The 23,571-nt window shown below is 38.8% G+C and overlaps 2 protein-coding genes across 9 annotated transcripts; both read right to left on the bottom strand.

Moving 5' to 3' along the window:
* Positions 1–4,379: 4,379 nt before the first annotated feature.
* LOC132350428 (zinc finger protein 135-like) lies at positions 4,380–5,137 on the bottom strand. The gene is made up of 2 exons (XM_059899621.1): positions 5,132–5,137; positions 4,380–5,078 (listed from the first exon to the last, which is right to left on the bottom strand). The coding sequence occupies exons 1-2, from the start codon at positions 5,135–5,137 to the stop codon at positions 4,380–4,382; spliced, it is 705 nt and encodes a 234-aa protein (XP_059755604.1).
* Positions 5,138–5,269: 132 nt separating this feature from the next.
* On the bottom strand, positions 5,270–22,230 carry ZNF487 (zinc finger protein 487). Of its 8 annotated transcripts, none has more exons than XM_059900329.1 (6): positions 22,166–22,230; positions 21,344–21,557; positions 19,231–19,378; positions 11,635–11,761; positions 11,267–11,362; positions 5,270–6,023 (listed from the first exon to the last, which is right to left on the bottom strand). In XM_059900329.1, exons 2-6 carry the CDS (start codon positions 21,346–21,348, stop codon positions 5,356–5,358), a joined length of 1,044 nt encoding a protein of 347 aa, XP_059756312.1. In that variant the 5' UTR covers positions 21,349–21,557; positions 22,166–22,230; the 3' UTR covers positions 5,270–5,355. The 8 variants fall into 8 exon arrangements, with proteins under 8 accessions (XP_059756312.1, XP_059756315.1, XP_059756316.1 ...); XM_059900332.1 differs by having other exon boundaries at positions 21,517–21,557; positions 22,166–22,224; XM_059900333.1 differs by having other exon boundaries at positions 21,517–21,557; positions 22,181–22,190.
* Between the last annotated feature and the right edge of the window lie 1,341 nt (positions 22,231–23,571).

The following is a 23,571-nucleotide window of genomic DNA, read 5'->3' as shown; positions in this document are numbered from 1 at the left end:
CTGATCGGCAGGGGCTACAAAAATCATTCAGGGTTTGGTCAGCTAAGCAAAATGCTTTAAGGGGAAAGGACTAGAAAGTGTGCTTTTGTTAAACATCTCTCTGGACAGCATTAAAATCCTTGAAAGTTTTTACATTTATAATACCACAGCAATAAAGAGAACAAATGAAAAACCACCAGTAAATAGGAGGTCTCAATAAAAATTTGAAATATGGAAGGAGGACAGCTATTGTATCAGAGCAGAAGCAGACACCATTTATACTACTTGCATTAAGGACAAAAAGGAACCAGCTTGGCTCCAGACTCAGAAATGCTTAATACTGTGGAGGACAGGAGTGAGACATGAAGGGAAAGCAGTGAAATTAGTGGCCAGTCGTTTACGGGACGTTCCTCTCATTCCATACACACTTGCCCTCCTCTGCAACCCCTGTGCATTGTCAACCAGGGACTTACCCTCCAGCAGGAGATGGGAAATTTCTTCTCTGTAGAAATTGAATGGCCCCTAGAGACAGACCTGTATTTTGACTTTTGTGAATCCAACAGCAAAGCAGTTATCTTCTAGCTCCAATACATTTATAACAGGGCTTCAAAATTCATGAAATAAAAACATGAAATAGCTGTAGACAATTTATCAATTATAGTTAGATATTTCAACACTCTCAGGTAATTGATAGCACAAGTGGACAGAAAATGAGTATCAACTAACTCAACATTTATAGAATACTCCAACAACAGCATAATACACATTCTTTTCAAGTGCACATAATACGGGCTATAAAACAAGTTTCAAACGATTTAAAAGAATGGAAATCATACAATGTATATCTAGCACCAGAACAGAATTAAATTAGAAATTGCTAACAGAAAGATATCTGAAGAGTCACCAAACATTTGGAAATTAATGGCTCCTAAATGTGCCATGGGGTAAAGAGGAGGTAACAGTGAAAATCTGAAAATATTTTGAACTGAATGAATATATAAAAATTTGTGGGATGCAGCTAAAGCAGCATGGAATTTTATTAATAATTATCCCAATAAATTCAGCAACTTAGTTGAAATAGAAAAAGTCCTTGAAAGGTACAAACTACCCAAGGTCACTCAAGAAGAAAGAGAAAACCTGAATAGCCCTATTAAAAGATTTGTAGCTGACAACCTTCCCACAATAAAAAGTACAGGCCAGACGGCACAAGTGAATTCTACCATTTACGGAAGACATAGTAACAACTGTACACCAACTCTTCTAGGAATAAACATTTTCCAACTTATTTTACGAGTCAACATTACCTACATACCAAAGCCAGACAAAGACATCACAAGAAAAGAAAATCATAGATCAATAACTTTATGAACATAGATGCAAAAATTCTTTTAAAAAATAGCAAATTGAAACTTCTAATCTATAAAAGATGGTAATGCATCGTGCCCAAGTAGGATTTATCCTAGAAATGCAAGGTTGCCGTAGCATTCAAAATCAATGTATTTCATCATATTAACATACTAAAAAAGAAAAAACATATCTTTATAATGTAGAAAAAGCATTTGAAGAAATTCAACACGTTCATGATTTAAAACTCTCAATTAATTAGGAATTAAAGGAATCATCCTTAATCCAATAAAGGGCATTTATGGAAGAACATATATCTGACATCATATTTTATGGTGAAATAAAGAGCGGTTTCCTCCTAAGACTGGGAACAAGGCAAAGATGTCTACTCACCACTTGTAGTCAACGTTGTCCCAGATGTTTAGCCTGTGCAACAAGGCAATAAAAAGAAAAGACCCCCACCCTCCGCACACCTCGTGCTGCCATCCCAGTGTTACCAAATCAGGTCTGGATGCTTGCTGCTCAGAAATCAATACTCAAGAGAGACAAATGTTGGTAGAAAGGAAAGTTGCTTTTAATCAGAATGCTGGGGAGATGGTGGACTCCCCAAAAACCACCTCCCAAGATTCTGCTCAGCCATGAGAAGTTCTTAAAGGGAAAAGGTAAGTAATCTCAGTTAATCCTTGAGATAGGAGGTCAGAGGCATCGCCATCCCCCACTGCATGCAGGCTTGTCATGCAGGCTTGTTGACTTCTTGTGATCTTTCTTTCAATACTGTCTTGTTCACACAGTTCGTTCGCAAGATTACTGAAGGGGAAGCTAGGGAATAGATCGGGTCATCTGTTAATTACTTATTCTTCATTTCTACTTCTTTGATCTATGGAAAGAACCAACAGATTAGGCAAGGTATTATGTGATCAAAAGATTTGAAAGTGTGCTAGGGTCAGAGATGAGTAGAGCATGGGGGCACCTGGTTTAAGGTTAGTGACAAGATAAAAGGGGCCTCCGGCAGAGAGCTCTTTCCTGCAAAGAGCTTTTTCCTGCCAAAAGCTGCTTACAAATCCCCACTTGTCAGAACATCATTCTATTTTTATTGGATTATGGTCGAAGGTCTGTCTTCTGTAACTTCATGCTGACATAGGGCACCATATCCTTAGAGTGGAAGATGTCGACGTGGGTTCTGTAGTATCTCTTTGCTGACAATTGTAGTTGCTCATTTACATATACGGGCAGAACAAGCTACAATTATTTTGATGCCCACAAAGATATAGATTATTATGAGCAACAGTGTTAATCCCGTTCTCTTAAGGCCAAGTTCTTGAAATTGTGCTAGCCATAGATCTAGTACTTTTATATAAACAAGAGGCAGGGGATATGGAGGGGCCTTTGTACTTGGCAGGGGGTGGTGGTGGGGGTGGGTGCAGGGTTCTGCTCAGTTCCACCAGTGCGTGCTGCGCGCCGGCAGGAGCTAGGTGAGGTTCTGGGCAAGCAGACAGTTAAGGGCCATGGCCTTGCTGGCTCCAAAAGAGGCACAGAGACCTAGACACAGGAAGGGAGAATGCATGTGTCAGTGGAGACAGAGATTGGAGTTATGCAGCTGTAAGCCAAGGAACACCAAGGATGGAGAGCCACCACCAGAAGCTGAGAGAAAGGCATGGAAGAGATTCTCCCCGATAGCCTTCAGAGACTGCATGGCCCTGCTGACCTCTTGATTTCAGACTTCTAGCCACCAGAACTGGAAGAATAATTCCTATTATTTTAAGCCACCCAGTTCGTGGTACTTTGTTACTGCAGCCCTGGGAAACGAATATACAGACCTTCAAAAGTGGCCCTGAGACAACTGACTTTTCCATTTGCAAAAAAAAATGAAAGTAGATCACTAATTTATACCATTAAAAAAAAAAATTCCAGACAGATTTAAAAATATAAACATGAAAAGCAGAACTTCAGTCTTTTGGAAGAATATCTTTGTAACCTCAGTCTAGAAAAGAATTTCTTAAACAAAGAGCAAAAAGACCTAAGAAAAGATTGTTATATTTGCATCAAAACTTAAAACTTCTATACAGTATAATATAGCATAAATAAAATTAAAAGATAAGCCACAGTCTAGGAGAAAGTATTTGTAACCTAATGTAGTCAACAAATGAATATACAAGTTATATAAACAAATCCTGGAAATGAAAGAACAGATGATCCAATTAAATACATATATATCTCCAAGCTCATGGTATTGTTGCCTATATTTCAATTATCTGAATGCTGCAGCATATGTTATTTTTCTATCTCTAAGATATAGAGACTCTTTTGAAAAACATAATTATAATACCGGAGAAACTAATAACCCCTGAATATCATGAAATATCTGTGGTCGTAGATACCACAGTCAACAGATGCCACAGCCAATGGTGGATACATAAACCTAGACATGTGATAAAATTGCACAGAACTAAATATACCTACACATAAGTGAGTACAAATAAAACTGAGAAATTCTGAACTAATTGGTGGATTATATCAATAATGTCATTATCCTGGCTGATATTTGTACTATAGTTTTACAAGATGTTACCACTGGGGGAAACTGGGTACAGGGTACCTGAGGTCTCTCTGTACTACTTCTTACAACTGCATCTTACAATCTACCATTATCTCAATAAAAATTTCAGTTAAAACCAAAAATTACATAGGTATTAAGTATGGGACAACTTATACATTTCATATTCATATTAAAATTATGAAATAAAAACTTTGAGTTATTAAGCAAATATATATATATACTTCCTACTACAATGCTGCATTCTAATAAGCAAACGTATCATGAAAAGTTTCTCTACATAGCATACTTATATATATTCTGCAAAAGAAAAGGCCTCCTTTTTAAACTTTTTTTGACACTGTAACATCTTCAAAATATTAATAAAGTTATCAAATATTAATTATTTGCTACTCAATGAAATGTCACTTCTAGGCAAAAGATTTCTCCTATATATTGGGTCCCCCACCTCAGCCCCAGGTTGTTTCTGCTATGCAATGAGTCCAACAAGAGGGTGAAGGTTTCAGGATGTTGACAGGGGTTTCTTCTGAGTACTGTTTCTCTGCTGTTTACTGAAATCGAGATGCTGGTGAAAGGTTCCATTACACCTGTAGTGTTTCTCCCTAGTGTGTTCTCTGATGTGTTGTGAGGAGTGACTCTGATAGAAGGTTTTCCCACATTGGTTACATTCATGGGGTCTCTCCCCTGTGTGGGTTCTCTCATGTACTGTGAGGGATGACTTATGGTAGAAAGTTTTCCCACACTCATTACATTTATAAGGCTTCTCTCCTGTGTGTGTTCTCTGATGTTCCCTCAGTTTCGACTTCACAGAGAAGGATTTTCCACATTTGTGACACCCATAGGTTTTCTCTCCTGTGTGAGTTCTCTGGTGATTAATGAAGTTTGGCTTCTGGGAGAAAGTTTTCCCACATTCCTTACATTCATAGGGTTTCTCCCCACTATGTATTCCCTTATGTACTGTGAGAGCTGACCTAGCACTGAAGGCTTTCTGACATTCATTACACTCATAGGGTTTCTCCCCTCTGTGTGTTCGCTGATGTACACAGGGATCTGACTTCTCACAGAAATTTTTTCCACATTCCTTACATTCATAGGGTTTCTCCCCTGTGTGTGTTCTCTGATGTACTGTGAGGCCTGACCTATACCCAAAGGTTTTCCCACATTTGGTGCACTCATAGCGTTTCTCCCCTCTGTGTATCCTCTGATGTAGGATGAGAGATGACTTATGGCTGAAGGTTTTCCCACATTCCCTACATTCATAGAGTTTTTCTCTTATATCTGTTTTCTGATATGTAGGGAGATTTGGCTTCTTGTAAAATGCAGTAGCACACTGATTAATTTTATAGACTTCTTTCCCTATATGTGTTTCTTGATGCTGAATGAAATTTGGCTTCTTGCAGAATACTTCCCAATCTTCAAAACAGTTAAAGGTTTCCTCTCCTTTATAAATTCGCTGAAGGAGTGACTTCTTTCTGAAACTATTCACTTTCAATACACTCATAGTATCTCTTCTCCATGATAACTCCATGGTGCTTACTTAAATTTGACTTCTCACCAACAGACCACCTCCCACAGTCATTCAATTCATAGTGATTCTCCCTTGTATGAGTTCCCTGATGAACAGTAAATGTTGGTCTATCAGAAAAGGCTTTGACATGTTCATTACATCCATAGGGCTTCTCCCATGAGCTTGCTCTCTTATGGGTAATGAAAGTCGCCCCCTCATTGAAGGCTTTCCCACATTCATTATATTCAGAAGAAAGCTTCAGAATTTGAGTATCTTGATGCTGAAATATGTCATTTGGACTAATGGCTTTTCCAGTTCTATCATATTCTAAAGATTTCTCTCTAGAATGAGAATTCCTGTGCTTTGTACAGAGGAGTAATTTCCCATGTGTATTAAACTCATCAAGCTGCCTTACAAAGGAGTGTCTATTACTAATGATTAATTCTGAAAGAGAATCCAAATTCATTCCATATGAGTCATATTTACCAGGTATTTTTCTTGATAAAATAGAGTTTGTATCCAGAGAAAATGTTTTCCCTAATACACTATTTCTCTCTTTAGTCGGTGTTTTGTTGTTGACAATATCAACTTTCCACCAATGCTGGACTTCCTTTTCCTGGCTCTTCTCCATCAGGTCAACTATGCAGAAGTATAGAAATGAAAATAATTTACCATAGTTTATACATGTTAATATATTTCTTATGAAGAGAAGACATATTCATATGTCTTATTCTAGCCCAGTCATTTGCTATGAAAGTAATCTCAGGGGCATACTGCCTCGCTCCTCTAGGTTTGAAAAATAAATAAATAACTTGCAGTAGTGAAAAATGGGGAATCTGGCAACAAAACGCAATAATTTGACACTTCAAAAATGTTTATTGTGGTGATCATTTTGCAATATATACAAATATCAACTCATTACATTGTACACCTGACACTAAAATGTTGTATGCCAGTTATACCTCAATTTTTTTTAAATGTGACATTCAAAAATAGATAGAGAATTTGAAATAAACTCAAACAATAAATTTAAAATGTTTGAATGACTGCTTAATCTTGGGGTGGGGAACTGCACAGGTAATAGAATCAGCCCAACAACTCAACAAATATTAAGTAGAATCACAAGGAAAATTAATAGACAATGATAGTAAGGGGAGATATCAAAGGAACAATTAGACTTGGAACAATTAAATCAGGGCCTAGTCGTTATCGAAGCAAGAGCCTCACTAATATACATGCTTACAACCTCATCCTCCTCTTTTCTATTCCACATAACACCACCAAATTAAATTTCAGAAAGTACTCATTTTCATTAGAGTTAAAAGGAAAACTGTATTGCCTAGGCTATATTTGCATTCTTATGGGGATTCACAATGAATAGTAGTGCCTAAATGAAATATACATTTAGGCTATTCTTACAACAGGATCAGAGGCACATCTTTATTCATCTAGCATATCATCACCTAAAACTTACAGTCTGGGGACTTCCCTGGTGGCGTAGTGGGTAAGAATCTGCCCGCCAATGCAGGGGACACAGGTTTGAGCCCTGGTCCAGGAAGATCGCACGTGCTGCGGAGCAACTAAGCCCGTGTGCCACAACTACTGAGCCTATGCTCTAGAGCCTGCAAGCCACAACTACTGAAGCCTGCGTGCCACAACTACTGAAGCCCACACGCCTAGAGCCTGTGCTCCGCAACAAGAGAAGCCACCGCAATGAGAAGGCTGTGTGCCGCAACGAAGAGTAGCCCCCACTCGCCGCACCGAGAGAAAGCCCGCGTGCAGCAACGAAGACCCAATGCAGCCAAAAATAAATTAAATAAATAAATAAAATTTATTTTAAAAAAAACAAAACTTACAGTCAGAATTTCACTTATACAATCAATTATCCATTGTTATTAGAGTCTAGAGTGCTTCTCCCTATCTCTTTATACTCATCTTCTGATTTGTCTAATAATTATGGAAAGTCTTATGTCAATTTTCTGCCCTTTGCAATTAAAGGCAGAAAATAAAAATTCTAAATTCTCAACTATATTCAATGAAAGCTAAAGCAGGAAAGAAACAACAAATAAGGGGGACTTCCCTGGCGGCGCAGCGGTTAAGAATCCACCTGCCAATGCAGGGGACACGGGTTTGATCCCTCGTCCAGGAAGATCCCACGTGCCACGGAGCAGCTAAGCCCGTGCGCCACAACTACTGAGCCTGCACTCTAGAGCCCGTGAGCCACAACTACTGAGCCCACGAGCCACAACTACTGAAGCCTGCATGCCTAGAGCCTGTGCTCTGCAACAAGAGAAGCCCGCGCACTGCAATCAAGAGTAGCCCCTGCTAGCTGCGACTAGAGAAAGCCCACACGAAGCAGCGAAGACCCAACGCAGCCAAAAAAATAAATAAATAAAAAATTTAAAAGAAACAACAAATAAGGTCTCCAGACTTCTTTCATCCCTTCATTACAGTTGATGCAATACTTCAGAGAACTCAATAAGAAAACTGAAGGATGATATAATGGTGAGGATTTACTTCACTATTGCATTATCCTTCCAAGAAATTCCATCATCTATTTTCTTATATTTTAGTGTATTTTAGCACTATTGGACATAACTGATGAGTAATGTTGGAATAATTGCTAGGGGGATGAAGTAGCAAAACATTTCAAAATACATTAAAATAAGATCACAACAATCCCATATTTCTTAGATTTATAAATGGGACCAAGTCACCCATGTGGAAACTACAAGATAAAATGAGTTTTATTCCATTTTAAAATATAAGTAAATTTTCTCTTTGTTCATTCAAGTTAAAATTATATTTTAATTTATAAGAAATTATGAAAGTCATAAAACAACACTTGCAAATAATTAGAACTGCTTCAAAAAGAAATTCAAAAACAAAAATTGGGTGGCGCAGTGGTTAAGAATCTGCCTGCCAATGCAGGGGACACGGGTTCGAGCCCTGGTCTGGAAGATCCCACATGTCGCGGAGCAGCTGGGCCCGTGAGCCACAATTACTGAGCCTGCGCGTCTGGAGCCTGTGCTCCGCAACAAGAGAGGTCGCAATAGTGAGAGGCCCGCTCACCGCGATGAAGAGTGGCCCCCACTTGCCACAACTAGAGAAAGCCCTCGCACAGAAACGAAGACCCAGCACAGCCATAAATCAATCAATCAATCAATAAAATTTTAAAAAAAACAAAAAAAACAAAAATTGGGTACACTGGATCCCTGATGGTATACCAAGGGTTAATATTCTATTTTGTTTAATATTTGAAGTATATCACTATTCCTTTCTACATTCCAATAATGGAATACAGTCTATTATTTCTTTTTATATTTCATATGTACTTTTCAAACACCATATACCTATATTTGTAAAAAATCCAAATTGACAATATCTGTCTTTTAACAAGAGGGTTTAGTCCTTTTGAATGTATTGTAATTACTAAAATATCTAGGATGGTTTCCTTCATTTCACTTACAGTTTCCACTTATTCTAATTTTTACTTGCTTTTCCCCTCTCTTTCATTGTTCTTTTTTGGTCTGATCTAACATATATATTTTTTTTCTTTTCTATTTTCTTCCCTTCAGAAGTTTAGAAGTTATACATTACTTTCTTCTAGCATTTACTCATTAAATTTTACCATTCATATTTAACTCAACAACACTTCTAAAAAATAAAAGGATTTTAGAACACCAGTCTGGTCAACTGATAAATTACTTACATGCTATTGTTTTTCAATATTTTATTTTTGTTGTTTTTATACTCAACAGAATAAACATTGCTACTACAGATCTTCCTTGCCTTACAATGAGGTTATGTCCCCATAAACCTATTGTAACTTGGCAATATCAAAAGTCAAAAATGCATATAATACCCCAAATCTACTGAACATCATAGCTTAGAATAGCCTATCTTAAACGTTTACATTAGCCTAGAGTTGGGCAAAATCATCTAATGCAAAGCCTATTTTATAATAGTGTTGAATATCTCATGCAGTTCACTGAATACTGTACTAACAGTTTTATGGGTACAAGATGGTTGTAAGGTTGTTTACCCTCGTGGTCATGTGGCTGACTGGGAGCTACGGCTCACTGCCGCTACCCAGCATCACAAGAGAGTATCCTACCAACACATCGCTGGCCCAGGGAAAAGATCAAAATTCAAAGTACAATTTCCAGTGAATGGGTATTGCTTTTGCACCAGTGAAGTCAAAAAATCATGAGTTGAATCACTGTAATTTGGGGATCATCTGTATTTTTTACAGATAATATTTGTATAAACTTCCCATATCTTTACTTGTTTCCTCCCAGAACTGCTTCTCCTCAAGTTCCCCTGTCTGAGTTAAAGGTACTACCAGGTGTCTAGTGCCTCAGGAAAAAAAACCTTTCAGTTTTTCTCTTGATTATTCTTTTTCTTGTACCCATAATCCAATCTAACAGGAAATCCTGTTTTGGCTACAACTTCAAAATACATCAAGAACCCAATCATGTCACTTTACTTTCTATTTCCAAGCCGGTATAAGGCACCACAATCCCTCACATGGAGAACTGCTAACTGCTCTCCTTGACTTTACTCGTCCCTCCTCCCCACCCCCTCTGTCAACACTTCCACTGTAGAGCAGCCAGGGGTATACATGAAGCAAATCAGAACATGTGCTCCTTTGCTCAAAACCTTCCAATGACTCCAACTCAATTAGAATTAAGGAGCTTTCGGGACTTGCCTAGTGGTCCAGTGGTAAAGAATCCGCCTTCCAATGCAGGGGATGCGGGTTCAATCCCTGGTCAGGGAACTAAGATCCCACATGCTGCGGGGCAACATGCCACAACGTGCCCGCGTGCCACAACTACTGAGCTCATGCGCCTCAACTAGAGCCTGCGTGCTGCAAACTACAGAGCCCATGCACTCTGGAACCTGCATGCCACAACTACAGAGCCCACGCGTCCTGGAGCCTGCAAGCCACAACTAGAGAAGAGTAAACCTGCTGCCACAACTAGAGAGAGGCCTGTGCACAACAACAAAGAGCCCACACACCACAATGAAAGATCCCACGTGCCTCAACAAAGATCCTGCGTGCCACAACGAAGACCTGATGCAGCAAAAAATAAATTAAATAAATAAATAAATAATAAATAAATCTTAAAAAAAAAAGAATTAAGGAGCTTTCAATAGCCAGTAAAGCCAAATAACCTGGCACCAACTACCTCTCTGACATCATCTCTAATTCTCTGATCTCTATTCATCCTGGCAAACGCTATCCTGTTCTGCAGACACTAAACACTCCGGCCTCAAGTTCATGGCACAGGGTATACCATCTGGCTGGAGTATTCAAAATCCACTGGCCCCCTCCATTCAGATCTGTGTTATAATAACACAGATATATATTATTATTATTAACACAGATATAATTATATATTATAATTATAATATTGACCTTAAAGAGGCTCTTTCCTGATCACTTTCATAAACAGCACCACATTTCATTCTCTTTTGCCACTAAAATGCAGTCATTATATTGTTAGCAGTTGCAACCCCAGCACACAGACAAACCTGGCATATGGTAGATGTCAAATTAATACTTAGTGAATTAATACATAATATATGATTAAAAGACGACAAATGAAATTGATGTAGAAAGAATAACAAATATCTAAAATGAGAGAGGCAAGGATTGGATTTTTGGAAGAAAACCTAAAAAGAAACCATTTAGCTCTTATCTGCCAGGGTGATATATGCATCTGAGGCATGAAGGCCAATTATTCTTGGTCACTTCCAAAGTTCTATTAACTCTAAAAAAAATTTCCTAAAAAATCTCAAACATGCCAACATCTGAACTAACTCCCTGGGATCCAGTTTCTCCCAGGTTACAGTAACGTCTATGCCCACTAACTCACCTGGGTGGCTCTGACTTTGAGACTCTTCCTCTAACATCCATGGCTCTTCTCCTTGCTCCAATTTGAAAATCACCTCTGGTTTGGTAACACAATACCCTGTGAATGGAAAATGACACAGGACTTGGACCAGGTGCCCTGAGGTTCAGGACCTTTAAAGGAGGACAAAGTTAGCCTGCATGAAAATAAATCCACTGGAACATTTCACTGGGGAAGAGAACCCAAGTGTTCTTTGTAGTGCCCAAAAGGGATCACCTTTGACTCCTGAATTTCAAATCTATAAATTATTAATCTCTACAAAGAAACCACCTATATCAGCAGCTAAAAAGGAAACAAATATTGTTTGGAGTTACAAATTATACAATCCCTACCCACTGAGATGAGGTGGCTATAGTTCTCCAGCATCACGTCCCTGTACAGGGTCCTCTGAGCAGGGTCCAGGTGCTGCCACTCCTCCTGGGTGAAGCCCATAGTCACATCCTCAAATGACACTGGCCCCTGAAACAGCACATCTGTGTTCTATCTACAGTGACCAGAACTGGAGAGCATGCAATATGTTGGGGATCTAACACCTGGTCATGTTCACAATTAATAGTTGAAGAGAAAATGCAATGTAGGATCCCTTCTATCAGTACTATATGTTGTGGGAAAATGAGGAATCATGGTATAAGGACTTGCCAGTGTATTAATTTCTTAATTCATACAAAAAGTATAGGAGTTCCTGCCAGTGTTCCAGGAACTGTCCCAATTTCTGGGAATACAAAGAAAAATAAAAGATTAATCCTGCTCTCAAGGAGTTTATAATCAGGTCAGAAAACATATTTAAACATAAATATCTGCAACAAATTTTATAGAAGCAATGCTAAAAAGTCTCTGAAAGGTAAATGGGTAGTTGCAAAGGGGGAAGAAACGTTAAGTTATATTTTGTATTATCAGGTTGAGTTTTATTGAGGAGTAAAGTATTAAGTCTTGACACATGAATCACATATTCTTTATAAATATGGGCCAACGACATAAAAAAGGCATGGAAGCATTAAAAAATACTTGATAAGTTAATGGAACTATACAGTAGGAGAAAAGGGTTTGAGATGTATTAAGATAAAGCCTCACAGACATAATTAAGAGCAAGATTGTAAGCAAGATTACAAGTAATTGTGGATATGTCCTCCAGTCTAAGGGTTTCAAAACATTTGATCATTTACCCCTTATTTAAAGTTTGAGCACTCATCCAGCATTGCTATTTATATCTTTATATGTACATGAAATCTCATTCTTATTTTTAAAGCACAAATATCTGAACATCGATACGCTAATAATTCCTTCCCACATTCCAATAGCTTTTCTTGGGTACTCCCTGGGGCAGTGTTCTCAAAGTGTGGTCCATAAGTCAACAACATCAGCATCAGCTGGGAACTTGTTAGAAATGCAAAATTCTCGAGCCCCATTCCAGCCCCTATCCAGACACTTGGATAGCCAGTGTCCAAGATGATCATCACCTCCTCCCCCAGTGCCCTTGTACAATCCTCTCCCACATTAAATAGGGCTGACCTTTGTAACCAGTAGAATGTTGCAGAAATAACAGAGTATGACCAATGAGGCCAAGTCACAGAAGAACACTGGTGCTTCCACTTTGTTCCTTCATGGATCACTTTCTCTGGGTAAAGCCAGCTGCCATCTCATAAGGACACTCAAGCAGCCCTATGGTGAAGTCTACATGGGGAGGAAATGAGGCCTCCTGCCAAACATCAATACTAATTTGCTAGCCATGTGAGTGAGCCATCACAGAAGCAAATCCTCCAGCCCCATTCAAGCCTTCAGATGGCTGCAGCCTCATGAGACCCCTACATGAGGCAATAAATGTTTCTTGTTGCCTTTAAGCTGCTAAATATTGGGGTGCTTCCTTATGCAGCATTAGATTAAGGCATCTACAGAAACAGATACTCTGGGCATGGGACTTAGCGAACAGTGTTTTAATAAGCCCTCCAGGTATGAGACACCAAAGCTGAAAAACTAGTGATCTAGGGAAGTCAAAAACAAGGACACTAAAGGAATTTGAAGGCTCTGGCACCTACAGCTACAACAAACATTAAACACAGCCCAACTCCTAGCCAGAGTAACACAAATCCTCACACTAAAAATTTATTTACCTTAGTTCTATTACCAGATACAGGTCCAGCTCTCAAAAAACAATTGCAAGACATACCAAAAAGTAATAAAAAACACACGGAGAAGAGACAAAGTAATAATCAGAACCAGACTCAGATACAACACAAATGTTGGAATTATCAGACAGGGAGTTTAAAATAACTATAATTAACATGTTAAAGAGTTGAATGGAAAAAATTAGACAACATTCAACTATAAATGAGTCATATAAGCAGAAAAATAGAAATTCTAGAAAAAAATCAAAAGTAAATGCTCAAAGTCAAAACCACAGTAATAGAAACGAGGAATGCCTCTGATGGACTCATCATACAACAAGCCAAGGAAAGAACCAGTGAACTTGAAAAGAGGTCAACAAAAACTTCACAGACTGAAATGTGAAAAGAAAAAGAATGAAAAAAACAGAACATCCAAGAACTGTGGCACAACATTAAAAGGCATAATATATGCATAATTAGAATACCAGAAGAAGAAGGAACAGAGCAGAAGAAATATCTGAAGTAGTAATAACCAAACATTCCAAAATTAATGACAAATCCAGGAAACTCAGAGAATACCAAGCAAGATAAATGCCCCCAAAACCACATCTCATCCTGTCATACTCAAACTGCAGAAAACCAAATACAAAAGATCTTGAAAAAAGCAAAGAAGGGGTGGAGGTGGTGTTGCGCCCCAGGGGTTGGTGGAATGTGAACCTTACCTACAAAGGAACAACGATAAGAATTACAACCGACTTCTCAGAATCCATGCAAGCAAGGAGAGAATGGAGTGAAATACCTAAAGTGTTGAAGGAAAAAAACCACCAACACAGAATTAATGAAAAGACACTGAGGCATACATTTATATAATTCTGAATGACAAGGATAAACTCTTAAGAGCTTCTAGATGAAAGAACAGCTGACTCACAAAGTAAAGAAAAGCATCCTAGCTTCGGACTTCTCCTCTGCAGTGGTGAAAGCAAAAAGACAATGAGATTATGAGAAAAGAATTTCAATCCAGGAATATTATACATAAATAAATTGTCTTTCATATGACAGGCCCAAAACCAGATGTGTTCAAATGAGCAGGGCCTCGAGGAATAAATCACCCCTGTAATCTCTGCCGAGAAAACACTAAGGAGGTACTAATGAGCTACCAAGCAAGTCTCAAGCAAGGGGAAGGAGTGAGAAACAATAGAGCTTGTTACCGAAACATGGTTACAACTAGATGGATAATATTAACATGATTTGAAATGTATAACATAATATTAAAGAAGACCTCCTGAAACAGAAGAGACTCTCCATAAGAACAGAGCCAGTAATATACTGATAAATTATTAAAATGGAGCCTGGGTGTGGGGAGGAGTAATGGGTGGATTAAAACTTTCGAAGGTCATCTAAGAGGGGCTGGAGGAAGAGGAGTAGCAATCACTACACCATGGAGCAGCAGAAGAGCAACAAAGTAATCTGATATGCTAGTAGATATGGCTCAGTTATAATATTTAGGTGTGGGTTGGTAGCTATGAGAACTGAAAATCAGAAAACTACCAAATTAACAGAGAAGAAAAATGAAACAATGACAAATTTGAATATACCAGAAAAAGTAAAGATTCTAAAGAAGTATAATTAATAGTATAAATTATGATATATATTGCATTATGTTGTACTCAAAAATAATATGTTGTAAACTAAGACAGATATATAAAACCAAATATATGAATTATCACAGAAAATGGGAATGGATATATTTCTTATGCAAGACTAACATGCCATATTAGTCTTAAAAAAAAACCCCAAATGTTGCCATTTGTTGTTTACAAAAAATAAACCTAAAACAAAGTGATAAAGAATGGTTAAAAAAAAAGGAATGGACAAAATACTACCAGAAAAAGCAAATAAAAGGGAAGCAAGCATGGTCTTATTTATATCAGATTAAGGAGAATTTGCAGCCTTAAACTTCAATGGGGCAAAGGCAGATACCATGTAATGATAAATGGTAAAAATTAATCAAGGTTTAAGTCAAATCTGTATATATCCAAATAGATAAAAGAAAAACTGCTACAGTTACAAGATAAATTGGTTAAAGAAAACAAACCACAATCACAGTAAGAGGCAATATATCTCTATCAACAAGAAAGGACTATCAAATGGAGTTTGTTAAACTCACGTGTTCAGGTAATTACTAATGATAGTTAAAATTCAGTTATTTAGAAAAATGTCTTCCATAGAATATTTTAAATACATACTATCTCATACTCAGGACAAACCTATAACATAGATACTATTTTTCCCATTTAACAGATAAGAAAATTGAGGCAGAAAGAGGTTACCCAACTTCCCAAGGTTACCCTAAATTGGAACTAGGTCATCTGAAAATAAAGCACCACTTATAATCGTTATGTTATGCTGTGCTTTCAGAGACAATATTGCTAAACCCTACAAATCAGAGGTTTTACAAGCTACTTTGTCTGATTATGACCTATAAAACCAAAAATTTTAAAACTCACTAAAAAGTCATTAACTCATATAAGTTATAAGACATTCTCCAAATTAAAAACTTTAGATCAAAGAAAAGTAACCAACATCCAAATTACTACTGTCCTGGAAAGAAACAAAGGGGGAAATTCATTACATGAAAACTTAAGACCTAAAACTAAAGCTGTCACAGAGAAAAATTGTCTTTATTTTTTAAATAAAGACTGAAAATAATTATGAACTTTATGTTTAGCTAAAAGAAATATGAAAAATAAAAAACAGATCAAAAAAGCATGAAAAAATAAGGATAAAATCTTAAGTGAATAAAATTAAAATAAAGCCAAAATAAATGAAGAAGACTAAATTAAACCCAAAGCTTTTTTTTTCAGTATGTCCCATACATAAAATGGGCAAAATTGGTGGGGGGAGGGGGGGGGGAAGAAAACTAACATAAAACTTTAAGACAATTTAATTTAGCAAACAATTTTTTTGGTTGTTGTGCTTAAAAATTTTTACAGGAGGGGGAGGAAATATACCAGATATAATGTTTTTAATTCAAAAGGGGAAAAAGGTATGTTCAAAATAAAAACTGTAAAGGGATATTACTTTTTATTACAAAGCTCCTCTAATCAAAACAAAAATACATCAGTGACAAGAAAAAGTCCCAGAATTGAGTCAAATATACGTACAGTGCCTACTTGTAAAAAAAAAAAATTACACCTCACACTATATAAAAATATGTATTTGAATGAATAAGTATAAAACACAAAACAAAAGACAAGGAAGCACCCAAGTAATAACATATTAAGTCTGTTACAAAAAAGTAGAAAATCTTAGATTGGATTAAAAAGATTGAGCTACATGGTGCTTACAAAGGAGACACCTAAAACAAAACGGCACATGAAAGTTCATTCATTCATTCACTTAGCGACTTTTCAATACTTATTATGCACTTAGACTACAACAGTGAAAAACAATGATGTCCCCCTCCAGTCTTCAGGAGAGTTATATTCATTCAGGAAGGGAAAAACAGACAATAAACAACATAGTAATAATGAAACTGTGGTGTCGGATGAGAAGAAGTGTTTTGGAAGAGTGTGTTGGAGAAGTGCCTTAATACACAATACATAGTGTATTAAGGTAAGGGGGATGGGAACACTGGGGGTTAGTGTAGCAATTTTAAGGTGGAAGTTTGTGTAGAGCAAAGCAAAATGTGAGAAACCCTTGGTGTGATTGTGCTTCGCCCTGGGACAAAAAGCACCTGCTCCCAGCTGGGGATAACAAATGACAAACTGGGAAGAAGCAACTACAACTTACATCATGTTCTAAAAAATAATTTCCCTAATATAAAAGAATTAAATCTATAATTTAAAACTTTCCATAAAGAAAATCCAGGCCCTATATAAATTCACTGGTGAATTTTTACAAACCACTAAGTAATAAATAACACCAATCTTCAACAAACACTTCCAGAGAATAGACAATGAGGAAATACTTAACATGTTTCTTTGAGGCCATATACAATTGATACAAAACATGACAAAAACATTATAAAAAAGGAAAATAAAAGTCTCTCTCATGAAGAAAGACAAAAATCCTAAACAACTTATCATGAAATACATTCAAAGATGACAGAATATCAAGGCCAAGTGGGAATTTTTCCTGGAAAAATAGTCTGGTTTAACACTTGAAAATCAAAACATTAATAGAATTATATCAATCAGTATGTTAATATCAATCCATTAAAAGAATAAAGGAGAAAACCATACAATCAACTCAATAATTAAATTCAACAACATTGGATGATAAAAACTTTCAGCAAACCAGGAGAATGAAACTTTCCCAAGAACGTCTACCAAAAATGTTACAGCAAGTATCATCCTAAATGATAAAATATCAAAAAGCTTCCCTTGAGACTGGAATGAAAACAAGTACATACTATTCTATTCCATGGTAGCTCCTAGCCACAGCAATAAAGAAAAAGAAATTAAAGTTTTAAATGGGACAAAAAGTAAGAAATATCCATATAACATAATTGTGTGGAAGGAAACTCCAAAATAATCTACAGATAAAATATTAGAGTTAATAAATGGTAAGGTCACTGAAAACAAGTTCAGTATACAAAAATTGACTATATATACTAGCAACGTCAAAATAGGGAGAAAATTTTTCAACTCCTAATAATAAATCTAACAAAAGAAGTAAAAGATGTACACATGGAAATTATCAAACGTTCCTGAGAAAAATTAAAGGAGACCTAAGTAAATGAAGAGAAATGCCATGTTCATGAGTTGAAAATTCAAGCCAGTATTAATATAACCTAACTCCCAAATCAATCTATAGATCCAGTGCAATACCAAATTCCAGCAGATTCCCAGGGCAGGGTGTTGACAAGATGATTTTAAAGTTTATACAGAAATACAAAGGACTGGAACTTCCCTGGGGGAGCAGTGGGTAAGACTCTGCACTCCCAATGCCGGGGGCCTGGGTTCAATCCCTGGTCAGGGAACTAGATCCCACATGCACGCCGCAACTAAGAGTTCGCATGCCACAACTAAGGAGACCATGTGCCACAATTAAGGAGGTGGCAAGCCGCAACTAAGGAGCCCTGGAGCCGCAACTAAGGAGGCTGCCTGCTGCAACTAAGGAGCTCGCGTGCCGCAACTAAGGAGATGGCGAGCCGCAACTAAGGAGCTCGCCTGCCACAACTAAGACCCAGCGCAACCAAATTAATTAATTAATTAATTTTTTTAAAAAAAGAAATACAAAGGACTTAAAGTAGTTATGGTAAATCTTGAAGAACAAAAGTGGACAACTTATATCCACAGATATGAATACTTTTTATAACGCTAAATAATAAGGCAGGGCAGTACTGGCATAGGGTAGACAAAGAGGCAACTGTAACAGAAATAAGAATCCAAAAAGAGATACACACATATGGTCACCTGATTTCTAACAGACACCACTGCAATTCTGTGGGGAAAGGAAGGTCTTTTCAATAAATGGTACTGTGGGAACTGACTAGCCATAGCTCAAAAAAAGATATATACATGTTTATGTATATGTATCTAATAATTCAAAATAGATCATAGATATTCCTCAGATTCAAGTGCACATGTGTACAAAAGCCAGAATTGTAAACAACCCAAATATCCTTTCAGAGCACAACAGATAAACTGGTATATTCATACCATGGGGAAAATACCAAACTACTACTTCACATGGATGACCTCAAACATAATGTTGAGTAAAAGAAGTCAGACATAACAGATTATATATTACATGATTCTATTTGAAGTTTAAAATGAGACAAAACTAATATATGATAACAGAAGTCAAAATAATAATTACCTTTGACTGAGTCGGCAAGTACAGTCTTGGAAAGAACAGAAGCCTTCTGCGGTACAGAAAATGCCCTTTATCTTGAGCTGGGTGATAGCTATCCAGCTGCAGCGCGTATGAAAAATTCATCAAGTTGTACCCCAAGGATTTGTGTGCACTTTATTTCAATTTCAAAAAAAGAAAGAAATATTAACAACTTGAATGTAACAAGATTTGATCACTGACTGGATGTGCGGGTAGCAGGTAAAGGACAGCACTTAGAAATAGATACTGGGTTTTTCACCCGGATGATGGGTTTGCTGGTGATAACATTTGATGGGAAATAAAGGAGAAAGTGGGGGGAGCTGTTAATAACAACTTTCCTTTTGGATTGTAGAGTTTGATGGGCCTTTAGAAGAGCTACACAGAGATGTCCAGCAGAGAGTTGGCAATTTGGGTCTAAGGTAGGGGAGAGGTCTGGGCTGGAGAGCCAGAAAAGCATCCCAGCAAATGATGCATCCCCAGACAGGAAAAGAGATCACTCAGAAAGACCAGGAGAGTGAGGACAATAGGGGACCAATAATGGACACCTTGGGAGAAGCAGTAATAAGAGGCAAGAAGAGGAAGAAGACTCCATGGAGAAAATAGAAAAATAATCACAGAGGAAGAGACCAGAAACCAATCAACATTTTCTAGGAGGGACTGAACATGAGTGTCAACAGGATAGAATGCTCAATTAAGGCAAATACTATAGGATCAATGACATTTGTCATAATAAGGTCACTGGTGTCCCTTACCAGACAGATCCAACAAGTGATGCAGTTTGAAACGTAAAAGGGCACTGGGGAAGTGTGTGCCAGAAAATACAACTTTAACCTATCTGCTGCACAATCTATACATAATATTAGAGAAGACTATCTGAAGGTGACATAATCCATTCTTTCTTGCAGATATCCCTGGTTCTATGCCTGGATCAAGCGGGACCATGAGAAAGAGGTCTACAAGACCACGGTGAGCAGCCCCTGGAAACCTCAACTGACTGAGTTCTCCTTTGGCACAAAGTGTCCTGCTTCCCCTGCGGAGCAATTACAGGCAGCTGGCTGCACCCATTTCCCATAGTCACTGAAAGATTATTTACTATGATACCTACAGGAAGATTAGGAAAGGAACATCTTCTTTAGAATTCTTAATGCCTCATGAGGAATTCACATGATGATTTCTTTAAAGGCCAATGCAAATCATGTAACAAAGAACATCTGCATTTTTGCTGTGACTATCAGAAAAATCAGACAAATTTGGTCAACGATAGCACAGAATAGTCTAGTAATAGCATAGAACTTGCATATATCTGCATAGTACTTCATCCTGACACTGATGTGTTCCTGCATATTATCCCTGAAGTTGACTTTCATCTATTTCTATATTTCCATTCTAATCTACTAACCCTAAAAAGTCTCATGTAAGACACTGTCAACAAAGGAGGGAAAAAATAAACAAACCACCTGAGATCTGTTCATTTTCTGTGGATTGAGGAAACACGTAGAGAACTACAAAGTTGGGCTGGAGGAAGAAAGAATAGAACACAAGAGATCTGATCTGCCTTGCATCTCCTGGATTCTCCTGCCTATAAGCTCCACACACTAGCGGGATAAAATGTCCTCCTGTAGAACATCTTTTGGTCCTGAACTACTTTGGCAGTAGTTTCTCACTCTTTTAATAGAAACTGGGTTTGACTTAACTATGTTGGAAAATCTATCTATTGGCTAGGTTGCTACGAATGGGATGACCTGGTCATTCATCCTCTTGGGCTCAGTGGTTTTCATCTTTCATCCTAGGCAGAAACAAGTAGTCCAGGAAGCTCTTTCCTTCACTACTTCCTGTGTCTGTGAAGTCAGGCTGGAGGAAGCACCCACGTCTCTCAATGTCACATGTGATAAAGGGCATAGGGTGAGGCCCCCTCAGGCACTGGAAAGAATAGAGAATCTGAAAGAAGTCAAAGGCTGTCAGGAAGGTCTGAGATAAGTTTTCTTAGTGGTAGGTAGTATTTCTTTCCCCCAGACTACGCTCTCTCAGAAGTATAATTTCCTGGGCAGACTTGCCCCTTGCCTTAGCCCAGCTCCCTCTCCTGAAACCTGGCTCACACCTCATGTTCTCACAGTCTGACGGGTGGCTTGTGGAGCACAAGGATCACATAGTGCAATCAGCTGTGCAAATCTAGGGCCTGCTCTTTCTTGGCCTTGATCCTCCTCTGTTCTGCAGCCCTGGTGGAAGGTCTCCACTCATATGAGCCATCTTCCAGGTGGGATTCCTCTTTACCTCACAAGATCGTCTTTGTTCCTAGGAATCAGGACCTGAAACTAAGGGACAAAATCATTTTAATTGGAACCTATATGAGCGCCCCAAATCTTGGAACACCCTATGCCCCCAAATCTTGGGTGGGTCCTTCAGTAAACTCAAATCAGAACCACCGAAAACACACAGGCTGGACAGCTCATACCAGCCCCAGAACTAACCATTATGAACTATGATCCCAGACCCCCGAAGAGACACCAAGAATCCCAGAAATACAAGTGCCCCATGAGAAAAGAGTCCACGTTATACTTGACAGCGATGTCCTTTGGCTCAGTGCAGGGACAGGCACAACGTTTAGGCAGAATTGTTTTTTAGGGAGGAAGCAGATGTGGATGTGCCTCCTCCGCCGGCTCTGCGGTCTTGCACTCGCTAGCCACTCTGAGTCCGTTTCCGGGCCTAATACAGTGGGAGGGCGAGGACTCCCTGCCGTCCTCACCGAGTGCGCGGCGGCCTCACAACAGTGGCCGCCAACACTACAGCGGCCTCTCTGGGGACCCGCAGGCGCCGGTAAGCGCACAAGGACCAGATTCGAACAAGCCACCGCAGCAGCTGCCGCTGGCCGGGATAGGGGCCTGAACCCCGCCCCTCCCTCAAGCTCTGCCGCTTTTCGCACCGGCCAAGCCCCAACCGCGCTCCAGTGCCCACCGCGCTCCAGTGCCCGCCGCACCCCGACTGAGGCTGCGCGCGGGGCGGCGCATGCGCCAGAGCGCGTGTCGACCCTGAAGGTGTTACCCCCGACCGGCCTCGCGGCTGGAGCCCCGCCCCGGAGCTGGGGGTGGGACCTGAGCCACTTTGATCGCAGCCAGGGAGCGGGTGTGAGGCGGTTGCTGCGCTAGCCCAGCCGGTAACGCGGGTGGAAGAGAAGACCAGAGAAGAGACACGCAGTGCAAACTTTGAAAACAAACCTGGCGGTAGCAGGGCTTCTCCCAGGAAGGCACAGCAGCCCAGTGCTGGTGGTGTTGGCGGTAGTAGTAATCGTGATAAACTGTGATGATGCCAGCTTCTCAAAATTACTTGTGAGAAATGGAATATTGCCTGCCATGTCAGTAAACAAAGGGTGTCATAGTCATCAACGGTCATAGTCATCAACGACTGCAGCCACCTCCGAGGGTGAGCCGGTGAGCCCTGAGGGAACTTAGAAAGGAAACGAAGAATACCTGCCATCTAGCAGCCATCTGATTGCAGCCACTCCCCACAGTGAGACCTGAGGAAACTCGGGATGAGAAAACACAGGATACTGGCCCCAGATCGCTGAGGTGCGTATCAAAGGAATGGTTTCAGTGAGCCCAGACTCTTGCATCTTCCCATACGTAGAAAAGCGCTAAATTCCTTAACTTGAGATACCTAGGGTTTTTTTTGTTTTTTATTAACGGTAATCTTTTGTTCCGACTACCTGCCCTTTGAGGCAAAACTCCTATATATCCTGGCTTCCCCCTTGCCTCCTCAGAGCAGTTTTCTCAGGGTTACTTGAGATGCTGCCTCCCCGGCTTGAAGTCCTAAGAATGTCAGCCTCATAAAACATAACTCCCAACTTTTAGGTTGTGCATTCTTTTTCAGTTGGCATTTGCAATACACAAAATTGTTAGATGAGTAAAAATACAAACTGAAAAAAACAGGTTATCACACACAGCCTCATCTCCCTTAGATAACATGCACAACTACTTGACGTTTTACACAAATGGGATATTCAAGCCATAACTATTTCAGTAAACGATATAAACATTTTCTTGGTCAATATATTTCCCAGTTCTTCCTTATCGAAAATTTCAAACAAATAGAAAATTTGAAAGATTCAGTGAGCAGACATATCTCATCTAGAGTCAATAGCTGCTTTTGCCATATTTGCTTTATCTAGATGTGTCTTTACTTGTGATGAAACTTCAACCCTAAGTGTGTCATCATGTATCTTCTAAGAGTAAGGACATTCTCCTACATAATCACAATACCATTATCACACCTATAAAATTTAACCATAAAAAGCATCTAATATTCAAGTCCATGGATTTGCCTGGTGGTGCA

The sequence above is a fragment of the Balaenoptera ricei genome, chromosome 16 (assembly GCF_028023285.1).
Source record: "Balaenoptera ricei isolate mBalRic1 chromosome 16, mBalRic1.hap2, whole genome shotgun sequence".
NCBI lineage: Eukaryota > Metazoa > Chordata > Mammalia > Artiodactyla > Balaenopteridae > Balaenoptera > Balaenoptera ricei.
The sequence above is the reverse complement of the archived record's forward strand: the minus strand, read 5'-3'. Positions and strand labels throughout refer to the sequence as shown.